A 15,156-nucleotide genomic window follows, 5' to 3' on the forward strand; every position below is an offset into this window, starting at 1 on the left:
TGTTTTGCGGTCAACCTTAGCAACAGATTTCCGTGCTGTAAGCCACCAATCAGTGAAATCCGCCGACGGCGAAGAGCACGAAAGGCCCAGACGCGTGCGCACCTGACCCCAAATCTGCTGGGTGTAAGCGCAGTCCATAAAGATGTGCTGACAGGTTTCCCCATCATTGGATCACAGATGGCACACTTGGGCAAGGCTCCATCCGCGACGTTGTAGATTGTCGGCGGTGAGGCAAGCGTTGCGCATGGCGAGAAACATAAAGAACTTGCATCTCGCCGGTGCACGGGATTTCCAAATAATCTTGCCAAACGGGCACTTCATCCTGCCTGCCGAAAACAGGGAATAGGTTGAGCGCACAGAGAACACACCATCCGGAGCTGCCTTCCATATCATCTCATCCCGACTAGCAGGGTCAAGAGAGATTCCAGCTATCACATCCCACAGATCTAGATATTCGCCCAACGCCTGAACCGAGAGGCCGCCTCTGATATCTGAGACCCAGGAATTATTACGGAGAGCAGCCGCCACAGTCATTCCACTATTCTTAACGAAAGAGAAGAGGATAGGTGCTCTGTTTTCCACTGAATCACCATCCGGCAACCAGTTGTTTTTCCAAAATAGAGCATCTTCTCCATTCCCCAAGACCACCTTGCAGCCGATAGCAAAACAATGCAGTGTCTTCTTATCCGCCGGCGGCGCGAAACGCGCCCACAGTCGCTCCGGCTGCGTTCGGCGCAACCAGATCCACCTAGCACGGAGAGCAATGCCCATCAGACGAAGATTTCTGATCCCTAGTCCACCATACTCGAACGGACGACAGAGTTTATCCCAGGCTACAAGGCTACACGACCCAGCCGCCTCTTCATCACCTTTCCAAAGGAATCCCCGGCATTTCTTCTCTATTTCGTTGATCGCCCAGACAGGGAGTTCCAAAACTGACATGAAGTAAAGAGATAGGGCCATTAGGACATGTTTGATCAGCGTTAGGCGGGCATCAGGGGATAAAAGCTTGGGTTTCCAGCCAGCCAAGCTTTTTGCAAGCCTATCCATCATTGGTTGAATCTGCTCCTCTGTTGGTTTTCTGACGGAGAGTGGCAACCCGAGGTAAACAATTGGCAGCAACTTGACTGGGCAGGACAACACATCCGTTACTTCATCAACTTGCGCATCAGAGCAGTGAATTGGTGTTAACGAACTTTTAAGCAGATTAGAGACCAAACCCGATGCTTCACCCATCAGCTTGAGCACAAAATTGATTGTCACCGCATCGCGTCTGGAGGGATGGAAGAAGATCACCGCATCGTCGGCGTAGAGCGAGCCACGCAGCGGTAGATGTACATTGGCAAGAGGAGAAAGCTCTCCTCGCTGCACAACCATTGCGCATAGGGCCGCCAAAGCTTCCATGACAATGACAAACAATAGTGGAGAGAGGGGATCCCCTTGATGCAACCCACGAGGAAGCCTGATCCGTTGCGTATCTTTGCCGTTGATGATGACAGAAGTGGAGGTGGTGAAGAGCAAGGCCGCGATGCAATCCCTCCATCGGACCCCAAAACCCAGGTGCCGGAGCAGATCAAGAAGGAATTCCCAGGAAACAGTATCAAACGCCTTCGCAATATCAATCTTCAAGAGCATGGCTGGCGTTTTAGAACGGTGGAGGTTTTTGACCACCCCCTGCACATACAGAAAATTCTCCTGTATCCTTCGGCGCCTGATGAAAGCAGACTGTGTCGGCCCAATTAGCTCATCCATCCTCGGCGCAAGTCGCAAAGCCAAAATCTTGGTGAGAATCTTCGCGAAGCTGTGAATCAAACAAATCGGCCGAAAATCTGACAGTTGATTCGGTTCCTCCTTCTTTGGCAGCAGGACAATTGAGGCTGTGTTAACAAGGTGAAGATGCTAGGAATTGGATCTCCATGCTAAGTTAAGAGCCGCCACCAGATCATTCTTGATAATTTCCCAACATTTCTTGTAGAAGGTGGCACTAAAGCCATCCGGCCCCGGTGCCTTGTCGCTCGGCATTTCCATGATCGCCTTCTTCGCCTCGTCTTCAGTAATGTCGCGCTCCAAATCAGAGAAATCATGCACCGCCAAGCCGATCGCATCGAAGGCAAGGGATGCCGACGGGGGGCAAGGCGTGCCAAGAATTTTGAGAAAATAATCATACGCAGCCTGAAGCTTGTCCTCTTCAGTTATTGCAATGATGTCGTCCTGACAAATAGAGGGAATTGCCTTCTTCCTTCGACGAGCATTGATTTTGAGGCAGAAGAATTGAGCCGTGGTGCCGCTATGTTTCAGGAAAAGCAAGCGGGCACGCTGTCTGAGCCGAATGCGCTCCAGGGAGGCGAGCGCGAGGCAGCGACCTTTCAGAGATGCCCGCAATGATCTTTCACCAGTCGACAGAAGACGATCATCCTGGGCCTTGTCCAATTGGAAAACTACTTCATGGGCGATCGCGAGTTGCTGACGGAGCTCACTGATACGCTTGGCTCCTCAGGACCGTAAGGCAGCAGCAGTTGCACGCAGCTTGAAGTGAAGGCTGCTGAGTGTGTTGGAGCTGGCCGGCACTGCCGCCCACGCCTGACGGACCACATCCTCGAAACCCTCCAATTTGGCCCAATAGGATTCGAACTTGAACTTCCTCGGCCTATGCATCATCTGATCGCAGGCCAGCAACAGGGGACAGTGGTCAGAGGCAGAGGAGCTGAGCGCCTGCAGGTGAGCATCACAGAAAAATTCCTCCCAATCTCTGTTTACTAGCACCTTGTCGATTTTTGTTAGAGTCGGTCGTTCTTGCTCATTGCTCCATGTATAGCGACGCCCAAACTGATACACCTCGCGCAGCTCAAGGGCGTCAATGGTGTGCCTAAACTTGTTGATCAACCGTCGATTTACATTCCCATTGTTTTTATCACCGTCCGCGGCCAAGAGGTTGAAATCTCCAACCACGCACCAGGCCCCAACCACTAGCTGCCCAACCACCAGCAATTCCTCCAGGAACAACAATGTCACTGTCCAATTGGGGGCCATAAACATTGGTGAGAGTCCAACATGCCCCACCTTCCAGGTTGGAGAAACAAAGAGAAAGCGACCACCGTCCCTTGTGAAGACATGAAACAGAGAAGCGATCACGCCGCCAAGCCGTAAACAGCCCCCCCCCTTGTTCCATCAGCAGGAATGAAATCAACACCATCCAGGGCATGCCCACATGACTGAATCGACAGGGACCGATCTAGAACATCTAATTTAGACTCCTGACAACAAAAAATAGAAGCACTAGAGGTTCTAACAACTTCCGCTACAAGGGACCTCTTGCCAGGGTGGTTTAGGCCCCTTACATCCAGACCAAAAGAGTACAAGACATGAGAAACGATAAGCTTCAACATTGCGGTAGACGCGCAGTTTTAGGCCGCCGCCGGCACCGCCACACTGCAGAGCGCCGCCAGCGCCTGTACATGAGATGGCGCCAGGGGAGCCTTAAACAGCTCGAGGTACCGGAGGATATCCCGCTCGTCCGCCTTGTTCTCATCCTCGATGACGCCGAGTCTCTTCATCACCACCCGCTGTGCTCTAGTGATCGTGTGGATATGTTTCCCACCATTCTGGGCGGCAAGGCGCTCGCTCCGCCTTGGAGTGTACGGGGACGGGCGATGTCGGTGTCGAGGCTGGCGGGGACGCTTCCCAAGAAGCGACGAAGGCGGTGGTTCCACCAGATCGGCCAAGGCCGCCGGCGCGGCAGCAGACGCCTCCGGATCGATGGCCACTCCATCGCGCGGTGGAGATAGAGCAGAGACACGCGGTGAAGATGGAGTGACTGGGCCGGCGGGGAGCAGCCGTGGCCCATCAACAGCCGCCTCTGGGCTGCCAGCTGCTTTGTCGTGCGGTGGAGATTGAGAAGGGTCGCGCGGCGGAGAGAGTGACTGGGTCGGCAGGGAGCGACCGTGGGTCAGCCCACTCCACCCCCAGCCCAAAAAGAGGAAAGGCCCGCGGGCCAGTGAGCTCCCAGCGGCGGTGGTAGACAGCCAATGGGCCAGGGACGAGCAAAGCCGACACAAAAGAGGGAGCGAGGCGCGCTCCTGGCAAGTTGAAAAAATCTCCATCCCGCTCAGCGGGCGCCAGGACCGATGAAGCATCGACGTCAGGGCGCACCGGTGACGACGAAGCAGGCGTCGACATTAATGGCTCCTCAGGAAAAAGCTCTCTTTGGAGACCCCTCTCCCTGACAGGCGGGGCCACAACCATGCATGCCAGGGCTGACGAGGGGTGAGTAATGACGCGTGGGGACGGTGGGCCTAGAGCCGCCAAGCCTGGGGAAGAGAGCTAAGGCAGAGCCGGTGACAACAGGCAGCGCACCGGCGAAGTCGTCAAAGGCGAGGCATCCCAGGATGTGGGGGCTGCCGGCACCAGAGAAGCACCCCCCGGACTCGACATCGGCGGCAGGAAAGGCACAGCCGGGGGCGGCGGCGTCGTAGCCAGAGGCGATGCCGTCGCAGCTAGGAGCGGAGTCGTTGACTTAGCTGGGGATGAAGCCTCAAGCGCCAGCACAGAAACTCCCTCCGGAACGCATCGAGGTGTGCTAGTTGGCACCACCGCCGGCCGAGCGGGGAGCTGCAGTGGGGACGCAGGCAAAACGGGCACGCGCTGCAACTGCCGCTGAAAACCCCCCACCGAACCAGAACCCGGACCAGTGAAGCGATGTCCACCACCAAGCGCCGGCCCCGGCCCCGTTCCATCGATGCGACCGAGGAAGGTGTTATGAGTGCGGCGGCGAGGAGGTGCGAAGTCGTCGTCTGAAGAAGAGCCTTCCCGGGGCTCCTGGAGCGAGTCGACCACCTCCATGATGTGAAGGAGAAGGTCGAACGTGAGACAACGCTTCTCAGACGGTGGAGCCGGCGGCCCTTCGGCCAAGAGCACCTCGATCATATCCGGATTGTCGGTCTCCGGCTCGTTCCACCATTCTCGCATCGACTCAGGTATGTCGAGGGCAAATTCCTTGGGAATGGCGGAAGGGTTCACCGCCCAAGCCAGCACTTCCGTCATGCAGGCATCATTCGGCGGGAAGGATTCAATGAACTGGCAGTCCACCTTGTTCAACAGTTGCTTGAGCTCTTCAGGCTCGGCCGCATGGGGAGGGAGGCCCTCAATTGCCAGCCGAACGATGTGTCTCATTTTGGTGCTTCGGGCATGAATGGCACGGTGCCAGCGACGGAAGGTGATCCTCGCCCCAGCAGCAGCCAAACGGCCTGAGAGATCAAGAACCGCCGTGCAGTCTTCCTCGCGCGCGAAGGATATGAGAAAATCGGAGGGTCTGGTCACTTCGACGCACACATTGTCATGGAGCACGCCGCAGGAACGACGGAGCTCCTCCACCACCATGGCCGGTGAGACCTCCTGCCGCCCAGAAAGAACGTCAACAAGAGCATGGCCCCTCAGATTCTGCTCGATGGCCGACATCCGCGGGGTCCAGGAGAGGACCCCCCCTCCCCGCGCCCGGGCGGAGAAGAGGGTCGCCAGCGCCCAACTCATCCATGACTTTTGCCGGCAGGCAGCAAATCACAAGTAAGCAGAACATCAACAAGAAATCTGCAGCAGCAAGCAGCTCCCGTATAAAGTAGGAAGCAGCAACAGCAACAAGAACCAGCTGCATCCATCAGCTCCAGCATCAAGTTTGACAACAGCAACAAATCATATCCCTATATACTTCTGTAAACTATAATCTATACATACTCCTATATGCTTTTGTATATGAAATGCACAAATCATATCCCTGAATCCTTACATTAATTTCTGAATTGTCACTTGTCAGGATAACATATATCAAAATAACATATATATCAGAAGTAGTTTGGATTTACAAAGTTCAGCCTAGAAAGTTAAAAGAGCAAATTTTCTCTTATTGCCTCCTAGCAGGCAGCAAGCAGCAAGCAGCCACAGCAATACATAGCACCAAATTCACTATGAATACATGCTCATTTATGAAAACATGTCCAACTACTGTTATTTATGAAAATGCAAGCTCTAACAGACAGCACAGGTGGTTTATACAATTTGTGAATTGTATAAATTTGACACGACTGTCCAAATTTAAATATACACAGTTCATATCAGCCCTGACATCATATTTTATAAATAACAGATAACACAAGTGGGTTAGATAATTTCTGAATTATATAAATTTGACACTATAATTTTCTCTCTGTTCACAGTAAGAACAGAACACCTAAACATTGAGCTTTTTGCAGACTTATTACAAACTACAGAGATAAAAAAAGGGCAACTTTTCCATTTCATACACTTATCGCTATTGATTTGTAATAATTTAAAATTGGTTACTGCTAAGCTAGCAAATTTCATTATTAATTGATTATCAATATGGAGTTCAAATGTACCACTCAACCACAAACATCAGATTCAGCAGCAGGATAAGATAATGCACAATTACAATAGACTTGAGATACAACAATGATCCAGAATCGGGGACAGGGCTTATTGAAATTGCTTCCATGAAGGAACTCTTCTTCACCAACAAACCAAGCCATGGACAAAATGGCGCTGGAAGTGTTGTGGGAGATGGGATCCAGTGACTGCCCGGGCGCCTGCTGGTACATGGCCTCTGTCGCATGAACACCGGAAGTCGACGATTGGCCGGGAGGCAGAGCACGGGCCGATTCACGCCGTATCATGGTTGCGCTCTAAATCGAGGCGGCGGCGGTGGTTGGGGGAGCGGCAACGGCTGTCCTCCTCCAGCCATCGGTGTAATGCGGTCGACGCGCGATACCATGCACCGCTCCCTGGAAGAAAGCCGACGCCCGGCAACCATGGGGAAGCACCTGCTGCATTCCGATCTGTTGCGAGGAGAGGACGCCGTCGGTAGATGAGGTCGCCAAAAGGAGTTGCATGGGAACGTTTCACCAAGTGCGCGTGAGACAGCCGCGAGCAAAGGATTGGGAGCGAAATCAATTTGCTAGAATTGGAGAACGAAAAACCAGGACTTGGGTACCGGGAGGATTGGGAGAGCTAGTAGGGAATCTGTTGGAAGCAATTTTTGATCAAAAAAATCCTCAAAATACCACATAGGGAATGATATCAAGATGCTGTTGGTGATGCTGCTCACATCACTTAGCACTAATTAATCTACTCGTTTAAAGATCTCTGCTTCCCTCCAATTTAGGATCTCTTATGAAAGACCAGTGCTGATATGATGAGGGAGGTGAATGGTGTCATATCGCCTCGATTTGAGCTGGAAGAAGGCTTTACCTTACGTCGCGGGGAGGCGGGAGCCGGGAGGAGGAGCAAAGGAAGCTTCGCCTCGATTCGCACCGGGAGCGCGCGTCGCCGCGTACCCCCTCAAGCCGCCGCCGCCGCCGCGCGCGCGATGCGATCGATGAGAGGGTTTAATGAGCCCTGGACTTGCTCATCCCTAAAATTATATGGGCCGGGCCATGAACATACCTGGTGCTAAATATTTAGGAACAGGCCGTTCCGGCCCACCTGCAGGTTACGTACTCACGTTGGCACAAGTGGGCCTTAAAGCAGATCTCTTCTGCTCTGGCTACGATATGGGCCGTAACCTCTTCATCTGCTATAGCCCAGCAATAGACCGCGGCCGGCGGCGACCGGTCGCCGGTCGAGCTCCGCAGCCGCCGCCGCCACCACCACCACCACCACCGCGCGGCGCAGAACGCAGAGCGCCACCGGCCCGCACCTCCCAGCATGGGCATTGCCCCGGGATCCTCCACGGCATCATCGCGGTTTGCCGAAAGCGCGACGCCTCCGATGCTCTCCTGGTGGTGGTCACGGTGGGCATCGCCAGTGGCGCGGTCATGGCGAGCCTCCGCCCCTCGCCTTCTCGGCGGCTGTACCCACCGTGCCTCAGGTACCTGTCGCCAACTCACCACTAGGTGGGTGAAGCGCCCCTTCGCGATCTCCTCCGTGTTCTTGTTAATGTAATGTGTGATGGCTGATGGCTCCAGAGATGATGATGAAAATTGCAAGTGACCAGCACGTTTTTGTTTCTAGATCCTTATTATCCCCAAGTCGAAATCGCATGGACAGCTCTTTGTTTTTGAATCAATGGAAGAAGTTCTGCCTCATTACACTGAAATAGAGAACAGAATATATATACAACACCACACCCCAAGTCCTGAAAACACCAATGGGATTGTATGGAGCTCTTTGTCCTAGTAATGTTGTGCTTCAACTGTTATTTTTTTCGGTAGCTTCTTATCAGATATGGTCATGGCAAGTGACAAGACCATGAGCTTTAACTTAGCGTTCGTCAGTGTTCTTCAATCTTTAGAACTGAACTATGAGGCTGACATTACTATTTAGCCAAGCCTTCACATAATTGCACATTAATGTGGTTGCAATCAGTGTAATTTGTGGCCTGCAGCATAACCCCAGATAGAGCTGACTCACTCCGTGTCACTGTCACAGTCTTATCTCTAATTAGAGGCTTACAGTCAATTCAATGCTGCTTGGCTGTAATCTCTTCAGTTTTGTATTGAGGAGAAACTTTAGAAGGAGCTATGCCTGGAATTATCCAGTTCTCACTAAACATATACACATATAAATTCTGTTGATTTATATGATTTCTTAGCTAGGGTCAACGTTCCAGGCCTCTATTTGTGCTATTATGTATAAGTTTGTCTGTATTCCTTATGGTATCTGAATGATGATCCATTTCTTGTTTTTTATATCAATTATCAAGAAATATTTAAAAAATAATCTTAACTTATAAACAAATAACCATTACATGTACCCTTTGGTGTAAACTACATATACAGGCATACATATCTCTGAGTAGGATTTTCTAATGACTGGTTACATCGCATTCAGAGCTAGTGTAACTGTGTAAGATACCAGTAAAGAGAGAAAGTGCACATAACTAGTGTACGATACCACCAAAGAGCTAAGAACGGTCCTCTCCACATATTCCATGACTCTTCACAAGGCAGTATGATTCCCTTGCATTTATGAACCTAAACTCTTCTTGAGGCATCCTCAAAAGCTCTCCAATGAGCATTATGGTGAGGTATGCCAAAAGAAGTCTTGAACTTTCTGAATGGTGGGGATATTCCACAGGGATGGAATGACACCGTGGTTACGCTAATACCAAAAGTACAGAGTCCTGAAAGACTGAAAGATTTGAGACCGATCAGCCTCTGTACTGTGGTCTATAAGCTAGCTTCTAAGGTTCTGTCTAATAGATTGAAGTTGATCCTCCCTGATATTATTTCGCCAAATCAGAGCGCCTTCGTCCCGCAGCGACTGATCACTGACAATGTGTTGCTAGCCTATGAGATGACGCACTTTATGCAAACAAAACGTACTGGCCGGGAGGGCTATGCTGCTTTGAAACTTGATATGAGCAAGGCTTATGACCGTGTTGAATGGAGCTTCCTTGAGAAAATGATGGTGCGCTTGGGGTTTGCAGAAGGATGGGTGAAGTTGATAATGAGATGTGTCTCGACGGTAACTTATCGTATTAAGGTCAATGGTGATTTGACAGACCAGATTATACCGTCACGTGGGTTGAGACAAGGAGACCCAATTTCTCCTTACCTTTTTTTGATTTGTGCTGAGGGGTTTTCGTCACTTCTCTATGCGGCTGAGGAACGGGGGGATTTGTCAGGAGTAAAGGTTTGTCAGCAAGCACCGAGTGTTAGTCATCTTTTGTTTGCGGATGATTCGCTGCTACTCTTTAAAGTTAATGAAAGGAGTGCACAGTGTCTGCAAAATGTGCTTAACTTGTATGAAAGCTGCTCGGGGCAAATTGTGAACAAGGATAAGTCCTCTATTATGTTCAGCAAAAATACCTCTCAAGCTGATAGGAAGATGGTAATGGAGATTTTGGATATTTCTACTGAAGCCAGGAATGAGAAGTATCTCGGCCTCCCGGTGTATATGGGCAGATCAAGAGCTAAAACCTTTGCCTATCTGAAGGAAAGGGTGTGGAAAAAGATCCAAGGATGGAAGGAAAAGCTCCTATCAAAGGCAGGAAAGGATATTCTGATAAAGGCTGTGGCTCAAGCTATTCCAACCTTCGCCATGTCCTGTTTTGATCTAACAAAAACGTTATGTGATGAGATTAGTGCAATTATTTGCAGATATTTCTGGTCGCAGCAGGAGACGGAGAACAAAATGCATTGGTTGTCTTGGGATTTGTTGTGTCGACGTAAGAAGAAAGGAGGCTTGGGGTATAGAGATTTGCATCTTTTCAATCTTGCTATGTTAGCTCGTCAAGGTTGGCGACTGCTAGCTTTCCCGGATTCCCTGTGTGCGCAGGTTCTGAGGGTGAAGTATTACCCAGATGGCAAGTTGATGAATGCTGTAGAAGGGCCGGGAATCTCTTACTAATGGAGAAGTATCGTTCGAGGTATAAAAGCTCTTGAGGCTGGGCTCATCTGGAGAGTGGGCGATGGTAACAGAATTGATATTTGGCATGACCCGTGGATCCCAGCCGGATTCTCTCGGAGGCCGATCACCCCTAGGGGAGGATGTGTTCTGAATAAAGTTGCAGACTTGTTGGATCCGCATACAGGTGATTGGGATGTTTCTTTGGTGCGGGATATCTTCTGGGAAGAAGATGTTGCCAATATTCTGTCGATCCCGGTGAGAACTGATATGGAGGATTTTGCGGCTTGGCACTATGACACAAGGGGCATCTTCTCTGTGAAATCTGCATACCACGTGTTGGAGGATCAGCGAGAGCGTACCTCTGTTAGACAAACAGGTGAGTATTCTTCAGGTATTGGTCACGAAGAGGGCTTTCCTTGGGACAAACTATGGAGGTTGCAATGTATACCGAGTGTGAAACACTTTCTGTGGAGATTGGCACATAATAGTCTCCCTGTAAGGATGAATATCAAATAAAGGGGAATTGATGCAGACACGCTATGCCCGGTATGCAAGCGTTTTGATGAGGATGGCGGGCACTGCTTTCTAAAGTGTAAGCCTGTCAGATTGTGTTGGAGTTTGTTACAGAAAGAGAATATCCGGCTTGACCTCATGAATCTGAACTCAGCGAAGGATGTGGTTCGACATATTCTGTCACTACGGGAGGAGTGCTGTATGGAAGTAGTTTTGCTTCTCTGGAATTTGTGGTTTGCTCGTAATAAGATCAATGCGGGGGAACACGGCTTCTCGCCGGAGGAAGTAGTCTTTAGAGTGAAAAATATGTTGCATGAGCTGTCTGCTTTGAAGCCTGTTGAACAGCGGAGAGGAAACACTGAGATCAAGCGCTGGTTACCGCCTCAAAGGGGAAAACTTAAACTCAACGTTGATGGTGCTTTTCATGCTGATCACAAGACAGGAGGATGGGGTTTTGTTCTGCGTGATGAGGTGGGGCATGCTTTGTGTGCGGGCGCTGGGCGTTTGGAGTTTGTTAGTGATGCTATCTCGGCTGAAGCAAAGGCGTGTCTGGCAGCTTTATTAGCCATTCTGGTGCAAGGTGTTTCGGTGGTTGATATTGAGTCTGATTCGGATTTGTTGGTGTCGGCAATCAAGTCCTCTTCGCATGATTTAGCTACTGGTGCTACAATCTTCACTGAGATAAAAACGGTTCTCCAATCTCAGTTTCCTAGTTTTGAAGTCTATTTTGCGCCACGGTCTTGTAATAATGTTGCGCATGAACTTGCTCGACTTGGTGTGAGTTGGGATCCGGATCAATCTTATGTGTGGGTTGACCCCCTCCCAGAGTTTGTAAGGGCCAAGGTGATTCGTGATTCCACTGAATCCAGGTATTAATAAAGAATCCGGTGGTGAAGTTCAAAAAAAAAAAAAACAGTGTGCATGATGCAGTTTCCCTTTCCTGCAATTGAATTCTTGAGTGTGTAGTTATCCTTTGCAGCAGTTGTAAACTTTTTCCCAGTAGTAGCTATATATCGCCACTTCTTTGCCAGTTGGACTAGATCTATATGTTTAGGATTGTATCATGACCGAATTTGTGCGGTGAAATTTGATAGAAATTTCAAGTGATTTATGGTACTTGCCAGTTGTAATTTTCTTGTACTTATATATAATGTGGAAGTTAAGTTTCGGTCACTCTGGCATGTTTGGCAAAGGACAAGGCCATGAGCATCTAAATCAGATCTCACCGAGGCAGCATGATTTAATTTGCTGGGCAATATTTCCTTATTCTAATTTCAAGCCATTACTATTTCACATGTGGTGGAGCTGTGCCCTGTGGGTACATAACTAGCCGTAGGAGTTGAGAAAACATGAACTAGTCTGCTATTTGTGAGCTCTTCGCGTTGCCTTTGGCAAAATTGGTTCTATCACGATAAACCCAACCTTTTTTTTTTTATTTTGCTTCAGTTCCTTCCATGACGTAAAACTTGATTTAGTTGGTTATGTGCTATCAACCTGAGAAGTTGTTGAAGCTAGGTATGCTTCTTATGGTCATGGCTTCTCTACTAAATAAAACATGTTTTAATACTTGGTGCTTTGCTAGTGTGTTCACTATTGATTCTCATTCTCTCCGTGTTCTTTATGCTTGTGCATGTCATATGCTTGTTTAAGATGGCTTCTATGAGTTTCTGGCTGTGGTTCTATTTGATCTTTCTTCTTTGTTAGGCAGTTGCCTTGTGTGTATAGTATACCTTGTTCAAGCACAAGACTAGAACATGCATCTTATTGTTATTACACTCCCCGGCGAAAATTGTTATTACACTGAAACTACTACTATAGAGCTAGCAGTTCTGTTCACATTCAGAGTTGCAGAGCTGGTGCCTTGCATCATATCAGGGGCCTAATGCCAAAATCCTAACTGTATATAATTATGTATTCACTCATTTTTGTATAGGTTTTTCAAAATTTATATATTGCTATTGAGTTTTATCTCATGTACTCTCTCCGTCCCAGAATATAGAGAGTTTTAGAGTTGAACACGGTTATTAAGAAAGCAGGTAAAATTAAATAGAAAAGCGTTGTGATTGGTTGAGAAGTGGAGGTAGGTAGAAAAAGTGAATGGTGGTGGGTTGTGGTTGGTTGGGAAGGGAATGTTGGTGGAGAAGTTGTTATATTTTGGGACAAGTGGTTGGTTGGGAAGGGAATGTTGGTGGAGAAGTTGTTATATTTTGGGACAAATCCTAAGTGCTAAAAATTGTTATATTTTGGGACGGAGAGAGTATTACAGAGGATGAAGCTCAACGAGTCAACTCTTGACTTGCCCTGAAACTGAAGCATATCAAGGATTGTACCTGCCATGGTGTAAATACTGTCCTGTGCATGGATGTGTGGATGTTTAGTGGTACACTTGGATACCTCTAATCTCTTCACCTGAGTAGAGGATAATGATCGCATTACTCCTGTTATGTTTATTATTGGTAGTTTCATAGTAGCTTAGTAGGTCCTGTCTATGTAGTACTTTCTGTGGAGTCTAGTGGGAAGCGCTTTTTATGGAATCTAATTTTGAATTCTTTCTGTGGAGTCAGGGACCATTGGATAAGTGAGAGAAAATTATGCCTGCAGTTATATTCAGCCCTTCAGGGAATCTTAAATCTTTAAATACGTCAGCTGAAAGCTCCCATGATTTACCGCTGTCACTTGTAAGTTACTATATGAGGTAAAACGTATTCTCAATTTTCAGGCCTTACATTGGTTTCACATATTGTAAAACATGATCTTACATTTGGAAACTTTTTCTGTGACATCAATAAGGAGTGTTTTTAATGAAAAAGGTATATCTTCATGTGTATACTGTCATATGATGTGTTTGAATGAAGAGTGAACTACTTCTCATTTCAGTCATTTTAAGAGGGGGATAATTCCTAAGGTGACCCATGGTGTTTTTTTCAGCATTTTCCATGTCTCTCAAGTCTCAATAGCATAGGATTGCTCACCTTCACTGGAGTAATTTAAGAGGGAAAACTATAAAAGTTGTTTAGAACCTTGCTAAAATATTTACTACGCGCTGGTACAATAGGATCTTGAACCCTGGATTGATCCGACCAAGTAGTTCATGTCTGTACAATAGCCTCATTGTTGCTCCAAATTATCAATAGTGGAATGTTGCTTAAGTAAAATCAATACTGGAATATTGAACCAACTGCAAAACTACATTTCTTTACTTGTTTACTGGGGTATATACATCTATTTACACACTAGATTTCATTAAGATTTACCAAAAAGGAGCACACATCATGAAGACAGTGCTTCTCAGTAGCTAAAATATAGCTAGTGACTGGCTAAGATTGACTGAAACCATGCTAGTGCTACTCTTGTAATTACATGGCATTACGACAGAGCTCACAACAGCCTGTTCCACCTCTTCCGAGGGCTTTCTCCTAAGCAAGCACATCACATACTCCATCACTGCTGCCTCACAAGGAAGTGTGATCTTTTCCTCACCTGTGAATCCAAATTCATCCTCAGACAACCTTAGGAGTTCGCCAAACACAGTTGTACTCAGATATGTCAATGGAACCCCAAATCGCTCTCCATCAGCTGTATAGATGATGCAGTGGCCCTTATCTGCGATGGCTGATGAGCAGCGTAGGTTGACTTCTTTAGTTGCTCCCGTTATCGTCAGCCTCCGCCTCCCAAGAGCTGCCATATGTTGCCACTTCTTTGCCAGGTGAACTAGCCTCTTAGGATTGATCATGGTGTGTTTCTTCTGATGAGATGAGCTTTTGTTGTGAGTGTATTGGTGCTTCAGTTTATGGATGGTTTGAAGTGGCATGTACTAGTTTCATGAACTTATATAGCATACAATGGAAAATTGTAGCCATAAGCTACTGATGTGTGTAGCCATCAATATGACTATTTAGCAAGAGACAAAGCCATGTACTCTATCTTCCTAAATGTTGCTATCTCGTTCTTCATGATTGAATTCGATTCCCACTTTGCTTCTTAGCCTACTTGTGCACTTTGGGGTCCGCTCTATTTATCTTTCCTCTCTGTCATTCTTATCCTTCTCATTATGGTAGCCAGTTTCCTACTTATTGCTTTTACATTTGTAACGGGTTATACATTGTATTGAGGTGGACAGAATGCATTTTTAACATTTTATCAAGAATTATTTCAGGATTACTGCACAGAGAAGTGAGCTGGTTTTCAAACTTTATTCCCAAGGTTTGTTAAGTACTGAAATCCTCTGATAAAATACTAAACGTCCAAGTAAGAGATCTCAAATTGATATGGGTTCTTGTTTTA

General features: G+C 47.8%; 1 protein-coding gene across 1 annotated transcript; it reads right to left on the reverse strand.

Annotated features, from left to right (window-relative positions):
* Positions 1–14,041: 14,041 nt before the first annotated feature.
* Positions 14,042–14,845, reverse strand: LOC127784971 (auxin-responsive protein SAUR36). The gene has a single exon (XM_052312399.1). It carries the CDS (start codon positions 14,681–14,683, stop codon positions 14,168–14,170), a length of 516 nt encoding a protein of 171 aa, XP_052168359.1. The 5' UTR covers positions 14,684–14,845; the 3' UTR covers positions 14,042–14,167.
* Between the last annotated feature and the right edge of the window lie 311 nt (positions 14,846–15,156).

The sequence above is a fragment of the Oryza glaberrima genome, chromosome 9 (genome assembly GCF_000147395.1).
Source record: "Oryza glaberrima chromosome 9, OglaRS2, whole genome shotgun sequence".
In the NCBI taxonomy this organism is placed as follows: Eukaryota; Viridiplantae; Streptophyta; class Magnoliopsida; order Poales; family Poaceae; genus Oryza; species Oryza glaberrima.

Bases quoted from the DNA above. Each gene is read 5' to 3' on its own strand.
- LOC127784971 (XM_052312399.1), bottom strand. From the start codon at position 14,683: ATGCCACTTCAAACCATCCATAAACTGAAGCACCAATACACTCACAAC.